We start from the raw sequence: 15,782 nt of genomic DNA, 5'->3' as shown, positions 1-15,782 counted from the left end.
AATAAACAATAAAAGGTGAATCAAATGGACCATTATGGCAAGGCTGGGATGGTCAATTTGGTAAAGTAAATCCGTTGGGCATCTTTCTCCACCTTTAGACAATAATTCTGATGGCAAAGGAGCCAAACGGGACAGGCAAAAAAAAGGAAAAAAAAAGTTATTATATAAATTATTATTAGTTATTACAACAGTGAGCTTGAACTCTGTGTCAAATACTGAGCTTCAGTAAAGATTCAAGTTGCATTTATTTATATTTCCTATCACCTTAAATCTTCACTCAAAGAGAAGTGTCTGTTACAGTGTATATATAGATGTATTATATATCAGAGACAAATATTTTTCTTTTAATATTCCTTTATTGGGTGAGAAAATCAGACCCTGTCATAACTGCTTTAAGTCATACAGAATAGATATCAGAGCCTTAAACAGGCTGACTTCTGCTAAATGGGTCAAACTGGGCAGAAAGTATACAAACACATAACATCCTTATAGAATATTATGTAACACTATAGATCAACTTACCTCAGAATATATAAAGTATATAAACAATTACAGCAATATGATACAACAAACACAGCAGTGCTACTAATCAAAAATACTCAAAGCTTCATAGAACTGAAACAAACATTTATTTTTAGCTCCATTCTGCTGCTGATACATACTTTAGGTTTCTGAACATTAAACTTGTTGCTGCCTTTCATAGTGTGTAACTTGAAGGCCCTGAGTACTTTCTCCCACACTGAAAACACTAGAATGATACAATTATTTGAATATTACCTAATAAGACTGATTCAGGACAGACAATTAGTTATTTTAAACTTTTCCAGCAGTCCTTCACAAACAGGGAACAGTCTGTCTATTCTCTCCATCTATCAGCTGCTGCTGGCTCTTCCTCCTCCTCTTCCTCACACACTGCTGAGTTTGTCCTGGTGGATCATCAGGGGTGCAAAGCCTCACAGATGTGCAGCAGTGGGTCCCTCAGTCTGTCCTCACTCTGGACACTTGCAGTTGTCACACATGGAAATCAAATGTGTGATAAGCTGCAGGATTCAAACACAAGTGTGACTTATAAACACATGTTCATACTTTTATTACACAATCAGAGAGAAAGAAAAAGAGAGTGAGTGCAGGACAGACAGACAGGTGACAGTCTCAGGTGTACACACTGCTACAAACAGGAGGATTTAGTGTTTGTGTTATTACGAGTGCTAAACAAGAAGAGTTCCCAGATGGTACAGTGGACACATGTGTGACTCCTGTGATTAAAGCATCTTTCTTTCAGCTTAACGAGTGAACCGTCAGCTCGTTTAAACACACGTTAAAGTCCGTTTGGCTCGACACCACCGAACAGAGGCAGCAATATAACATAGCTAACATTAACAGTGCAGTGAATCCTGCTTGTGCCGTGATATTCAGGACTGCAAACCGAGCAGCATCACTGACTTTCAGCCTGTTGTGTTTGTGGATATATGACTGACTTTAATTATCCATGAAATCATCAGATTCTCTGTAAGATTAAGGCCATATTTTAAAGGCTTTAAAACCAAGTTAACACAGAAAGTACAAACATCACTAATGTCACATAACTTTGCCGACATGTGGCCAACAGTAATGTTTTAATGTTCTTCGTTATTTAACATTCGCACATAAATAAGTGACACAATATTCAGTACTTAATTTTGAAAGTTTACTCTTCGGCCGCTCCGTTTCAGCTGTCTGCCGTTTTTTCCGCAAAATTATCCACACCCACTGCCGCGCTATGAAGTCCAGGATATGTTGGGCCATGAAGTGGCCTAAATATATCAACAAATACTTTTGAAAAATATATTAAAAGCTTTCAGGCGACGTTGGATGGCTGGTGTTTATCCTTTGATACACAAGATGCAAGGCGTGCCATCATTAACTATTAAAAAGGTTTGGTGATGAAATATCTGGTTTGAAATACAGAATGGGAGGAAAGGAAAGCATTCGTCTCTATAAGCTTGGTCTAGTAATCGAGAATTAATTTTTCAGAGTTGGGGAAAGGCTTAATTAATTAGCTTGATGATATGAAACATCCAGTGATTCCTCATGTCTCTACTTTCATTCTACGTCACATTCATAAGTAATTAGGATACTGTGGGAGCACAAAGAGTGGATGATAAATGATTACAAACCCTTTTGTGTGAGGTAGAAGGTAGAAAACTGTGTACTGTAGCATTGTTGCAGGAATGACAGTGGTGGTCAAAGAACAAGAAAAGTTTTGATGTTCAAGATATTGTCATCGTGGCAGACTCCACTACTCCTTGTGGATCCTGGTTGGTAGTGTGGGTGGGAGTGGCACTTTTTTTGGCACTTAAAAAAATAGAATTGAATAAAAATGGAAGATAGAAGGAGTTGGAACAGTACGAGTCCCATCACCCCCTGGCTCTATTCTAGCTGTGCACTGCCTACTCAGAAGATGAGAGATTCAGACCGTCTCTTTTTGGGTACTGGGTTCATAGAACAATATTCAAGGCAAGACAAAGATAGGAAGGAGAATTGGGAATAAAACCATCAAATGAGCATTTACACAGACAATACAACATCACCACCAAAAGGAAAATAAAGAAACATAAAATATAATATGTCAACAAATTTGTCTCTCTGGCCATGTTATGTCCCTGCATCAGCTGCACCAATTTTACTGGTTCCACAAGAAAAAGGGACAATACTACACATCCACAAAGGGAACCAGTAGGCTGGGCCTGCAACTACAGCTGTTTTATTATGAAATCTAACTGTTATGCTAACATGTCTCCAGTGTGTGCTGTTATAAAGATGTGTTCTGTTGTTAATGGGGGTGACCGTGGTTCAGGGGGTTGGGAAGCTTCTCTTGTAACCGGAAGGTTGTCGGTTTGATCCCCAGCTCTGTCTGTACTGGTTGTTGTGTCCTTGGGCAAGACACTTCACCCTACTGCCTACTGGTTTTGGCTGATGGCGCGATATGGCAGCCTCGCTTCTGTCAGTCTGCTCCAGGGCACCTGTGACTACAACTGTAGCTTGCCTTCACCAGTGTGTGAATGTGAGAGTGAATGAATAATGGAATTGTAAAGTGCTTTGAGTGTCTAGAAAAGTGCTATATAAATGCAATCCATTATTATTATTATTATCATTAATGATGAAGTCATGTTGAGTTGTGCTGAGGTTGAGTCAGTGAATAGTTGTTTGCTGCCATCTTTTTCTTGTGTGTCTGCTGTCTCTGATCTCTCTGTTTGATCTTCTCTGATGTCTCCAGACTCTGTCAGGCTGCTGAATGGTTCCAGTCTGTGTTCAGGCAGACTGGAGGTGAAGTCTAACCAGAGCTGGTCCTCAGTGTGTGAAGATGACTTTGACCAGCAGGATGCAGAGGTGGTCTGTAGGCAGCTCGGCTGTGGGCCTCCTTCGGTCCTCCAGGGGGCGCTCTATGAAGAAGTGGAGGCTTCAGTGTGGAGCAAAGAGTTCCAGTGTGGAGGCCATGAGTCTGCTCTCCTGGACTGTAGAAGCTCAGGCTCAGCTAGAAACAGCTGCTCACCTGGCAAAGCTGTTGGACTCACCTGCTCAGGTAGAAGAGGAGCTGCAGCTTTGATCTGGTCAAACTCACTTTATTCTTTTACTGATGACTCTCTGCTCCTCTCTGCTTTCTCTTCAGATAATGATGTCAGGCTGGTAGGAGGACCCAGTCGCTGTGCAGGTACACTGGAGTTAAAACATCTGGCAGGATGGAGACCATTGTGTGGCTCTCATGATTCCTGGACCCTGAAAGAAGCAGCTGTTTTCTGTGAACATCTGGACTGTGGCTCAGCTGTTTCTATAGAAAAGCGACGCTCCTCACGCACATCTGCATGGTTGATTACACCTGAGTGTGTTCTATCCACATCTCCTTTGAGGGGTTGTGCAACGACAGATTCTTCTTACCAAATCCTGAAACTAACCTGTTCAGGTAATCATACTGATGATATCATCCATGACTTCATATATGACAGAGATTTATGAAGCTGTGAAAGATAGCAGCAAGATTAGCAACAGACTGTCTCCAGCAGTCACAACATGGCAGAACTTAAGAAATCCTCTAAACCAATGTCCAACCAGCCTGAAGGACTCCTTCAGCCTAACAGCTTTCAAAGTTCATAGACAAGTACAGACACAAAGGCTGTAGGATAATTAAACTAGTTAACAGGTTGTTTGGGAACAGGGAACAGGACAGGAGGGAGGAGAACCTGAACTGACAGCAGGAACTAAAACATACCTTGGTCCTGTTGTAGCTCTATGTGATACTGGACCACACTGATCACACCTGTTCTGGTTCGCACCAATTGCACATGCTCACTTGAGTTGTATCTTTTTTGTGTGGGTGCATCACGAGAGTGCCATGCTTTCATATGTTAGCTCAATCAAATGCTAGTCTAGTATAAAGAAAAGATCTTTCTGTTATTGATGTGCAGAACCGGCACTCCAGTACAGCACATCTGGATCAGCTCTTTCTGTTTAAAAAGTCCTAACCTCTGTTTTTAATAAGTAAGTAGTACAGAGCTTTGATGGAGTTATACCATTGTCAGAATCCTTTAGCACAGGCGGGGGGTGTGGTAGCAACCCTCAACTCCAGCTTAGTATTCAATCAAAGACCCAGACAGAGTTTTAATTCATGTGAATGCCTTATGCGTACCAAGAAATGACTTAATACATTTCTTTTCAAGTAAAAATGTAACCATTAGAGAAAATGACCCAGCTGTCTTAGCTAATTATCAATCAATCAATCAATCCATTTATTTATAAGCAAAGTTAGACCTGGTAGTAGCAACCTTATCAACAAAAAACTGTAAAAAGCTTCCACAGGTGGCTGAAGTAACCTTCACACTGGACACAGGGCCTGTAACAATTATTAGAGATGATGTCTGATACTTAATACTTCGTTTTTGTAGTTTTGATCTTTTTGCCATTTTCCTTCCACTTTTCTGGAGGTCCTTCTGAGAGTGATATTGCTTAACCAGGGATTTGTTTTAGGTCTAATGTACTTAGATTTAAAAGGAGGAACAGCATCAAGAACATGCTGAACAAAGTGAGCAGATGATCAGCGCTGAGCTTAAGGGAGTAATTGTCCAAGGGAAGTGCACCAATATTCTGATAAACAGCAGAAAAACATCCAGCAGTAGCAGGAGGGATGATGCAGAATTTGCACGCAGGTAAAAGAGGTTTAACTCGGGGACATGGTGCAGAAATTTGGATTATAACAGGCATCTGACCAGAAAAGTTGAGCTTGCAAATGTCAATATCGCGGAGCTGCAGACCACAGGATAAAACTAAATCCAAAGTATGTCTATGGTCATGGGTGGGATCCCTGACTGATTGAACAACATTACAAGAGTCAATAAGATAAGGGAAATCTTTCACAAGACATTTTTGGTAGCAGCAAACGTGAATATAAAAAAGCCCAGGAATTAGAATGCTGTCAAATCTTGGTAAGATCCCAGATAAAAAGACAGAAAGGTCTTGAAATGAAATCCTTGTTAAACTTGGAATGGTGATAAACAAGTGCACCCAGCACAGGAGAATAGAGTTCCATCAGAAATAATTGGAGTTCAAAGCTGCCCCAAATGTCAGAGGTGAGAGACCGGCAATCAAAACAGTTTTTAGAAACAGATGCAAGATCTCTGCAGAAATCTCAGTTAGCTATTAAAAGAAATGCATTCCATTCTCTTATCCTTGTCAGGGCTGCAAGGGGGCTTTAGTCTATCTCAGCTGTCTTTTTGCAATAGGCAGGGTACACCCTGGACAGGTCGCCAGTCTATTGCAGGGCTAACACAAAGAGACAAGCAACCATTCACACTCACACCTATGGGCAATTTAGAGTTACCAATCAAGCTAACCCCACTGACTCCATGTCTTTGGACTGTGAGAGGTAGCCAGAGTACCTGAAGGGAACCCACGCACAAATGGGCAGAGCAGACAGACAGACAAAAAGACCGAGGTCCGATGGCAGAATTTAACTCAGGGACTTCTTGCTGTGAGGCAACAGTGCTAACTACTGTGCCACCATGTTGCTGTCATTTTACCATTCCTTTAAATTTAAGTTTTATTTATACAACAACAAATCACAACAGCAGCCACTTCAAGGTGCGTCGTTTTGGAAGGTAGACCCTACAGTAACACATACAGAAAGAAACCCAACAATCATATGACCCCCTATGAGCAAGCGCTTTGATTACAGTGGGAAGGAAAAACTACCCTTTTAACAGGAAGAAACCTCCAGCAGAGCCAGGCTCAGGGAGGGGCGGCCATCTGTCGCCACTGGTTAGGGTGAGAGAAGAAAGACAGGACAAAAGACATGCTGTGAAAGAGAGCAATAGATTAATAATAAGTAGTATTTTATCAGAAATACAAACAAGGAAACCCAGCCTGTAACAGTTCAAAGACAATTCTCTAAACCATTACTGTGAATTCCTTCTGTCTGTACAAGAACATAAAACTTGTTTATATCAGCCTAACAGTGTAAATTAATTACACTGGTGTACAATTCAACCATCAGAAACTACAGTCGTGTTCAAAATCCACTCATCATGGTGTGAGTGTCAGGATCATTTGGAGCTTTCAATCAGTTATTCGAGCTGTTCTGTTTCCAGGGTGGAGTGTTTGCACAGCATATATCTTTAATGACTTTAAAAATAAGAAGTGGACACACAAATTTGGATTTATTTTGGATTGTAGCATTAACAAGCTTGTGGTATTTCACCCTTTTAAATATTGCTAACACCAAAATGCTCCACCATTCCACCTCTCATGAATGAATCAAGCCTCTCTCTTTCACCTCAGATTCAGAAGATTTTCTGTGTTTACAGACTTCCTGGTTCAGCCAGTCATCTCTGTGTCCTCCATGAACGGGGTTTCCAAAGCCCAGCAGCAGGAGCTTCGGGTATCAAGGGGCTCTAACTTCACCATCAGCTGCTCCATCCAGCCACAGTACCCAGGAGGCTTCTTCCAGCTGACCTTCACCTCCTCCAACACAGCATACAACTACACCCAACCAGCTGTCAATCACTCTGCTTATTTCCTGTTTCCTGCTGCAAAGCTCGCCCACCAAGGAAACTACAGCTGTGTTTATCACGTCTATGCTATCGCTCATAACTTCTCCTCTGAGAGCCGCCTGCTGTCTGTCACTGTGTCAGGTAAGCTGAAGCAGAGACTCTCAGATGTTTACAGCTTTGAAAGCTGAATGAGTTGATGACCCAAAGAACCAGGTCACCTGGCTTCCTGAAGGATATGTTACATTCCAGTTGAAGTCGGAAGCTGGAATTTCTGAGTTTGCTGTCAGAGTTTTTGATGATACTGTTTATGACCTGAATCCACATTAGCCAGATAAAATCGATGTTTCAGTGACATCTGTCGGTTTGAATTCTTTTTAAGCCCGTAGAAACTGTGGTTTGTTATATGCTAATTATTTTTCCAACTAAATGTTTTTATTTCAGCAGAATATAATTAAATCCAAGAATGTAATGTGGTAATTTATTACCACATAATAAAGTTATTACCACTCAAGTTATTACCAAGTTATTACTACTCAATTACTAGTGGTAGCTTCTGTTTAATAATGAGGAACCAGAGCTGCAAAATCTAAGGAGCTTGGAAATAAAAGCGTCTGGACTTTTTTAAGTTTCCTGAAGATGTTTTACATCTCGTCTGAGAAGCTTATTGAGTTCTAAGTTTAAATGGTGGAGAGTCACAGATTTAAGCCCTATGGGGCTTAAATCTGTGACACATAATAATCACATATATGTTATTAATAAAAAAAAAACAGGCAGTTCAGCATTTTGCAGCTCTGTAATAAGCTCTGCTTATTACACAGAAATTACCAGCCTCTCCAAAAAGTTGATTCTGTTCATCTGGACGTAGTGTTTTGTGGGAGAAACGTTTCGTCAAGTGACTTCTTCAGTCTCAGCTGACTGCAGGTTTCCCCAATCTTATAAACAGTACATTTGCATAATGACTGAAACCAGCCCACTGAAGGAACAATGAGCTGGGAGGTCAGTTCCTTAATCTTAATTATGCAAATTCTCATGACCATTGATCAACAACCACTGACCAAAGACCACTGATCAATGGCCATGAGTACCATTCACAGAGAGTTGGGGAATGGCTGCAATCACAGCATTGTAAGATGGCGAAAGATGTACCCTTGGGCCCCCTCCTTGATTCAGAGATGGTCTTTCCCATTTCACGTGAATGGCCTCCTCGACTCTGCGCTCAAACCAGCGTTCCTCCCTGTCCAGGATGTGTACATCCTCATAATTGAAAGAGTGTCCACTGGCCTGTAGGTGTGAATAGACTGCAGAGTCCTGGCCTGATGAGGTGGCTCTTCTGTGTTGTGCCATCCGCTTCGCCAGAGGTTGTTTGGTTTCCCCGATGTTCATGGCAATCCTCCTGGAACTTAGCAGCGTGCACTATGTTACTCTGTTTGGGGGACCCGATCCTTGGGGTGGACCAGTTTTTGGTGCAGCGTGTTTTGGGGTTTAAAAGCCACAGAGACCCGGTGTTTAGAAAACATGTGTCTCAACTGTTCCGATACTCCTGACACATATGGGATCACTACAGGTTTTCACTTGGGCAGCAGTTGTCCTTCTCTCCTGGATCGGCTGGAGCTTTCTTTAGGTGCCTTTCCAGCTTTGACAAAAGTCCAGCTAGGATAACCACATTTACTAAGGGGCCTTCTTGATGTGCCGTTCTTCTGCCTCCCTGGTCGCTGTGTCAGTGGGGATGGTGTTCGCTCTGTGTTGTAGCGTCCTGATGACACCCAGTTTGTGCTCCAGTGGATGATGAGAGTCAAACCTTAGATACTGATCCGTATGTGTAGGTTTACGGTACACGTCAGCTTTTAGATGTCCCTCATTACTGATGGAAATCTCACAGTCTAAGAAGGCTAACCTGCCACTTTCATATCCTCTATGGTGAATTTGATTTGTCGGTCCACCGAGTTAATGTGATCAGTGAATTGTGGTATGTCCTGAGATTTGATTTACACCCAGGTGTCGTCCACATATCTGAACCAATGGCTTGGTGGTGTTCCAGGGTAGGATAGCAAAGCCCTCTTTTCCACTTCTTCCATGTACAAACTGAACTGAAGTAACTAAAGAAGTCACTTGGATGAGTGACGAAACGTTTCTCCCATAAAACGCTACGTCCAGATGAACAGAATCAACTTTTTGGAGATTTACTTTCCTGGATGATTGAGAATGCATCAAGAAGAAACTACCAGCATTAATTGAATGGTAATAACTTAGAAATTACCACAGTATTACGTTCTTGTTTCTCCCTTTTTATCCTACTATTTTCACTTTAATACAAAGATGAATGTGTTTTTATCAGCTCCAACAGATTTCACAGTTCTCATCACAATGCTCATCCTACCGCTGACTCTGCTGCTGGTGATCACTGCCCTTTATTTCTACTGTCAGGTACTGAATACGTGTTTGTATCTGAGAATGAAGCCCTCTGCCTGTGATGCTGTCACTCTGATCTCTCTGTTGTCATCTGTCTCCAGGCCAGCAGGGGGCAGAAATCCAGCAGACAGAAGAACACTGAGCTGCTTGACTCTAATCAGGGTGTTTGTGCAGGTGAAGGAGGGACGGCTGCAAATAAAGGAGTTCAGCAGGACCTCCAAAGAGCTCATCCTACAGCCACATGAATTAATCAGCTGATGTGAGCGACCATCAGCTCAGTTTTCTGCTGAAGACTTAAATCTGTAAACACACCTCACTAACAAATATCTTCATTAATTATTCTGAAATGTGTAGAGATAGATCACCCACCAGGGAAGGCGGTGAGGCAACATTTTAAAAATGCAGTGTAACACTGGAATGTGGATCATTTACACTGCAGTCAAACAGGCCTCAACATCAGCTTATGACTTCTTGGTAACCACTGGTCACTATGGAAGAATGTGGATTCCTTCACTGGCAGTCTTCTGGTGAAATTGGTGCTGCACTGAAAAGCTCCCTCGCTTTGGTGTCTGCAGGCTGACGAGCTCGCTGCAGTTTGCATAGAAAACACAGACTTGTCTGCAAAAGTTTGCCAACTGCTCACAGACTACGTTCAATATCCTTTTACTTCCATTTATGTAAGAAAGACATTTTTAGTATTTAGAAGAAATAGTTGCTGTGATGTTTCATGCTGTGTTTTCTTTTTAATTACTCCTTTCTTGACTCTTCTGGCTTTTATTATCCACTCTTCCTGTTTGCATCAGCCAGTAAAGGCTCACATTCACTTCATTCTGTAGTGTCATGTGTTTGCATTTGATCCTTGGCCAACAGGATACTGCTCCCTTCATCCAACACTAACATCACAGAAGAACACAAGGTTATTGTCTGCTTCCTTTATCCTTAATAAAATGTTCTGAGTCATTTTCAAAATAAATATGTGCTTTAATTGGAAAAACATTTATTTTTTGTAAAGTGGTATGTTATAAAAGTATGTCACGCATCAAATAAACTAATGGATGTATACTCTGAATATAACACAGAGAAGGAAAAGTTTATAGTTTGTAACACTCTAAACAAATATTTAATTAAGAAGGATAAGTTAAACTTTTGTAGATTTTGCTATTAAATTGTTGGGACCAGAAAGTACATTACACATTATTCAAGAACCATCAGAGGTTGATAATATGCCAGTCACCTCAGGTGACTACATGGAGTCATTTTGGAGATTTACACACTTTTTATATTCACCTGCAGTTTTGGTCATTGCTCATCACTCTGCTTTTTACAGGAATATAAATCCTATCACAGTAGATAGATAGTAACTCTAACTGCTGACAGACACATGTAAAGAGTACAAACCTGACACTTTTTTCTTTTCTTTTTTTTGTGAATTTAAAAAAAAGTGTTTCTTTTTTTTTCTCCGTCAGAGTGCAGACATGTCTGCTGCCAGCAGTCTGCGATCTGAAGATCAGTTTCTGTGCTCCGTCTGTCTGGATGTGTTCACTGATCCAGTCAGTATACCATGTGGACACAACTTCTGCAAAAACTGCATCACTGAGTACTGGGACATAAATAAGAGGTGTCAGTGTCCCATGTGTAATGAAACTTTCAACACTAGACCTCATCTGAGGGTCAACACCTTCATCTCTGAGGTGGTCGCTCAGTTCAAATGTGAAGTTCAGCAGAAGGCCAGCTACAGCAGCTCAGAGCAACAAGCTGCCAAACCAGGAGAAGTTCCCTGACATCTGCACTGGAACCAGACTGAAGGCCCTGAAGTCCTGCCTGGTGTGTCAGGAGTCCTACTGTCAGACTCACCTGGAGCCTCATCTGACAAAGAAAGGTCTGAAAAGACATCAGCTGATTGATGCTGTGGAGAACCTGGAGGGCAGAATGTGTAAGAAGCACGATAAACCTCTGGAGCTGTTCTGTAAGACTGACCAGACATGTGTCTGTGCACGCTGCTCTATTTCAGACCACAAGAACCACGAGTTTGTTCCTCTGAAGGACGAATATGAAGGAAAGAAGGCAGAGCTGGAGAAGACAGAGGCTGAAATTCAGCAGATGATCCAGAAGAGACGACTGAAGATTCAGCAGATCAAAGAGTCAGTGAAGATGAGTAAAGGTGATGCAGACAGACAGAAAGCAGAAGGTGTTCAGGTCTTCACTGCTCTAAAGAAGTCTGTCGATAGAGGCCTGAAGGAGCTCATAAAGGAGATCGAAGACAAACAGGAAACAAAAGAGAAACACGCTGAAGGTCTGATCAAAGATCTGGAACAGGAAATCTCTGAGCTGAAGAAGAGAAGATCTGAGGTGGAGCAGCTCTCACGCTCTGAAGACCACCTCCACCTACTCCAGCTTCTTGTCCCTGAAAGCTGCTCCACCCACCAAGGACTGGAGAGGAGTGAGCGTCCGTCCACCATCATACGAGGGGACTGTGGTGAGAGCTGTGGCTCAGCTGGAGGAGACGCTCAGGAAACTCATGAAGAAGAAGCTGTTTGAGGCTGAGCTGAAGAGGGTCCAGCAGTATGCAGTGGACGTGACTCTGGATCCGGATACAGCAAATTCTAAACTCATCCTGTCTGATGATGAAAAACAAGTGCACTGTGGTGATGTGAGGAAGAAACTTCCTGACAACCCAGAGAGATTTTCTTACTGTGTTAATGTTTTAGGAAAGCAGAGTTTCTCTTCAGGCAGATTTTACTTTGAGGTTCAGGTTAAAGGAAATACTGCCTGGACTTTAGGAGTGGCCAGAGAGTCGATCAACAGGAAGGGAAAAATCCCACTGTGTCCTCAGGATGGTTTCTGGACTGTGTGGCTGAGAAATGGAAATGAATACAGAGCTCTTGCTGGTCCTCCAGTCCCCCTCTGTCTTCAGTCTGGTCCTGAGATGATAGGGGTGTTTGTGGATTATGAGGAGGGTCTGGTCTCCTTTTATGATGTAGGTGCTGCAGGTCTTATCCACTCCTTTACTGGCTGCTCCTTCATTCACAAACTCCACCCATTCTCTGCACCTCTGATCATCTGTCCTGTCAATCAAACTGAGTCGATCAACGACTGATTTTATTTGATGAACTGATTGATTTTTATTGAAGGGAACAAATGAACATATTCAGAGTAAATACTCTACATTCTCCATGTTTTCTATAGAATCTGATTATCGGGAACTCTCATTCACACTTTGATTTTATTCTCATGGTTTTAAAGGTATAATTGAGACTCGAGCTGCCAGACAGGAGGAAAAGAGGACCCGAAAGGAGGTTCATGGATGTAATGAAGCCGAGCGTTGATGTGTCAGTTAAAAGTCTGTCAATCTGATTCTAACTGGCTTCTGTTGCGCTTCACTTGCTTCTCTCCATGTAACACCACTTAAACGTAGATGACCACAGTCGCAGCGTCCACTCAGTTATACGGAGATGGCGCCCTGTAGTGGTCACGGCAGAGTTCATCGGCACAAAATGAGACGTTTGAGTTTTGCTCAGTGTTCATTTTTATCAGGTTTTGAGTTTTTGGAGACTTGAAAGAAAATACTTTAGGTGAACTTGTGTTTTTTATTTGTGCTCTGATGAATAAAAACATTAACATTAATAGACTTTCTTCTATTTGATCTTTTTTTAATGCTGCCATTTAAATTTTCTACGTGCACACCTTTATAAGAGGGAAAAGTAGCAGGCCGCATGAGAAACCACCTGCATGTTCTCTTAACCTAGCGTAAGTTCAGCAAATTAGCATATTACAATAAAGTGCTGCACTCAACAGAAAAACAGTTTAGACTAAAAACATCCAACAATATTATAAAAATATAACCAACTGGGTTTGAACCTTTTTTTAGCACCTTTACTGCATGCAACTGTTCTGTAAACTGGAGCAGAAACAGAAACTCACCTCTGCCCAGCGAGGCCTCGGCTGACTGAGGAGAGTAGGAAGTGACACACATGGGAAGTCAAAGGTCACACAAACAAAAGTTCACAAAAATACAAATACACAAAATAAACATATAAATATTCATGAAAAATAATGATAAAATCTTTCTAATGCACCTGTTACACGAGCAAAGAAATCAAGGAAATGAGATGAGGAGAGATGATCCAAAAGCAGAAGGGGACTCTCATCTACATGGATGTAAAAATTACCACCAATAATTATTTAATCTTAGCTGAGCACTAACTCAGATAAAAGTCTGAGATATCTGACAGAATACATGTTTGCACTAAATAATCGTGCAAACAAACATCTTCCTTCTATATGTTAAAGTGAAGTGAGAGTTAACATCTGGCGACAGATGGCCGCCCCTCCCTGAGCACTAGTTCTGCTGAAGGTTCTTCCTGTTAAAACTGAGTTTTTCCTTTCCACTGTGACCAAGTGTTTGTTAACAGGCATCATCTGATTCTTTGGGTTTCTTTGTATTACTGTAGAGTCCTCATCTTACAGTATAAATCAGAATCAGAAAGAGTTTTATTGCCAAATGTTGAGCAGATTTACAACATTAGGAAATTGCTGCTGTACTTTGTGCAAGACATACGATAAGACAAACACTTAAAGATAAAAAGAGCTAAGCAGATTGATATATACATGAGTGCAGGTGATGATCAGTGCAAGAATGGAACAGGTGCATAGACCACAATACAGGGTCATGTGTCTGAATCAGAGTAAGTGGTGGGAGTTTATCCACCGCAGATGTGACAGTAGTTAAGAAGCGCTTCTCTGGTGTAAGAATATCCAGAAAAGTGTCCAGAAACACAAATTATGCAAAAAAACAAGACGGAAAATACGCCTGCCAGGGCATCCATTCGCTGCGGCATCTTGGAAAAGGAAGCACATTGAGGAGACTGTTGTGATTTGGCACAATAAAAATTACAGGGCATTGAAACACTTCTTTCACTCCCTGACATGCAAATCAGTTTATACATTTTATGTAATGTGATTTTTCCTTTTTTTTTTTTAAATTTTGGTTGATATTCTGTTGCTTTCCATTAAAATGAAAACTACCATAACAATTAGAGACTGTTTATTTTTTTGTGAAGGAGAACACTAACGATTCAACAGAGAATAAATAATTATTCCCTTAAAAGGGGTAGAGGTTGAACTAATTCCATTCAGAGGGGAAATGTGAAAAAAAACAGGTCAGTTAATTGGCCTTAAGGTCTCTGATGATGACAGATGCACCAGTCACCCGTGAACAACTGCACTGTAAAATCAAATTAGTTCACAGAACTAAAAAAAAAACAAAAAACAATGCAAAAAATCTAAGTAAAGCTTACTTAAAAGAACTACGTTAGGACAGCTTATTCATTGCAAGTATACAATACTAAGAATAACTTGATGTTTCTGACTGTGAAATACAAAATGTTTACCCACAGATAAACATTTCAAGTTCTACTAAATTAAAAAACAATTTGTAGCAACTTGCCCAATTATGTTTACCACTCAGTTGATGTCTTTCTGTCCAACAGCTCCATTTCTAGACTTGTACGAGTTTGATGTAACGTGGGGAGTGCTGGTCCCGAGCCTCAAAGACAGTAAGAAACAAGTACAGGGACCAAAAAATTATTTAGAAGCTGTTTTGATCCCTAATGGTTGTGCAGTCATTATAACTTACAAGACAGAAGGTCAATGTAGACCTCATACAACCAAATTAGACTAAAAACACCGTCTATTACTGTGTCTGAATGTGTGGTACCGCCACTGTCAGTTTAGGCCTAAATAAATACGTGTTTAAAAAAGAACACCTAATTTAAATGTAATCATTACATGCTTGTTAAAAGCTAACATCCAATATATAAAGTTTCTAATAAGCACAATGACCTGATAAAACATGTGGCAGTGCTTACCCAAAATGTTTCATATGATTCAAACATGGGATTTAATTTAATTCTTTAGAAGGACAAGCTGAATTACTTTATTTTCAACTATAAAGCCAACCTAGACTTTAACTATTTAACAAGCCGGTAATCTGGTTATGGCTTTGGACTTTCACAACAAAACCTGTCTAAACACGTTTTGTTACAAAAAACCCACTTGAGATCTGTGACATTAATCGATGTCACAGATGTTGAAAAGCAATCACAAAGCATTGAAATAAATACAGGGGTCAAAATATACAGTTCATATGTTATAAAGGTTTGTATGGATTAAAAACAAGCCCCGCCCCCTAAGGACTGCATCTTCTGAATAAGTTTCATCTGGGCTCTTATAGCTGCTCACTTTTCTATTTCAAACAATCAACAAAAAATGTATACGATTTTTATACAAGGTTTTTAAAGCTGCAGGGTTCATTTTTAAGTAACATGAGCTGAGATGCAGCAGCATGCACACTGA

General features: G+C 40.9%; 1 protein-coding gene and 1 pseudogene across 3 annotated transcripts in view; both read left to right on the top strand.

Annotated features, from left to right (window-relative positions):
* LOC147325400 (scavenger receptor cysteine-rich type 1 protein M130-like) overlaps nt 1-9,913 on the top strand; it is a 57,623-nt gene extending 47,710 nt beyond the window's left edge. The window contains exons 12-17 of one of the 2 annotated variants that reach the window (XM_086299939.1): nt 3,257-3,562; nt 3,650-3,940; nt 6,834-7,160; nt 9,355-9,443; nt 9,530-9,687; nt 9,783-9,913. In XM_086299939.1, coding sequence (XP_086156065.1) covers nt 3,257-3,562; nt 3,650-3,940; nt 6,834-7,160; nt 9,355-9,443; nt 9,530-9,673 — 1,157 coding nt within the window. In that variant the 3' untranslated portion in view covers nt 9,674-9,687; nt 9,783-9,913. Of the gene's footprint in view, nt 1-3,256; nt 3,563-3,649; nt 3,941-6,833; nt 7,161-9,354; nt 9,444-9,529; nt 9,688-9,782 lie in introns of those variants that run through there. The other variant, XM_086299940.1, reaches the window with a different exon arrangement.
* A 300-nt stretch (nt 9,914-10,213) lies between these two features.
* On the top strand, nt 10,214-14,670 carry LOC147325399 (E3 ubiquitin-protein ligase TRIM21-like; annotated as a pseudogene). The gene is made up of 2 exons (XR_015130320.1): nt 10,214-10,344; nt 10,895-14,670. The product of XR_015130320.1 is annotated as an E3 ubiquitin-protein ligase TRIM21-like (transcript).
* The last annotated feature ends 1,112 nt before the right edge of the window (nt 14,671-15,782 follow it).

Source organism: Aulonocara sp. 'chitande type north' Nkhata Bay, linkage group LG7 (genome assembly GCF_057382095.1).
Source record: "Aulonocara sp. 'chitande type north' Nkhata Bay isolate Kocher_YH1m ecotype deep benthic linkage group LG7, A_spYH_male_GT1.1, whole genome shotgun sequence".
NCBI lineage: Eukaryota > Metazoa > Chordata > Actinopteri > Cichliformes > Cichlidae > Aulonocara > Aulonocara sp. 'chitande type north' Nkhata Bay.
This window is presented reverse-complemented; position numbering and strand designations above follow the sequence as displayed.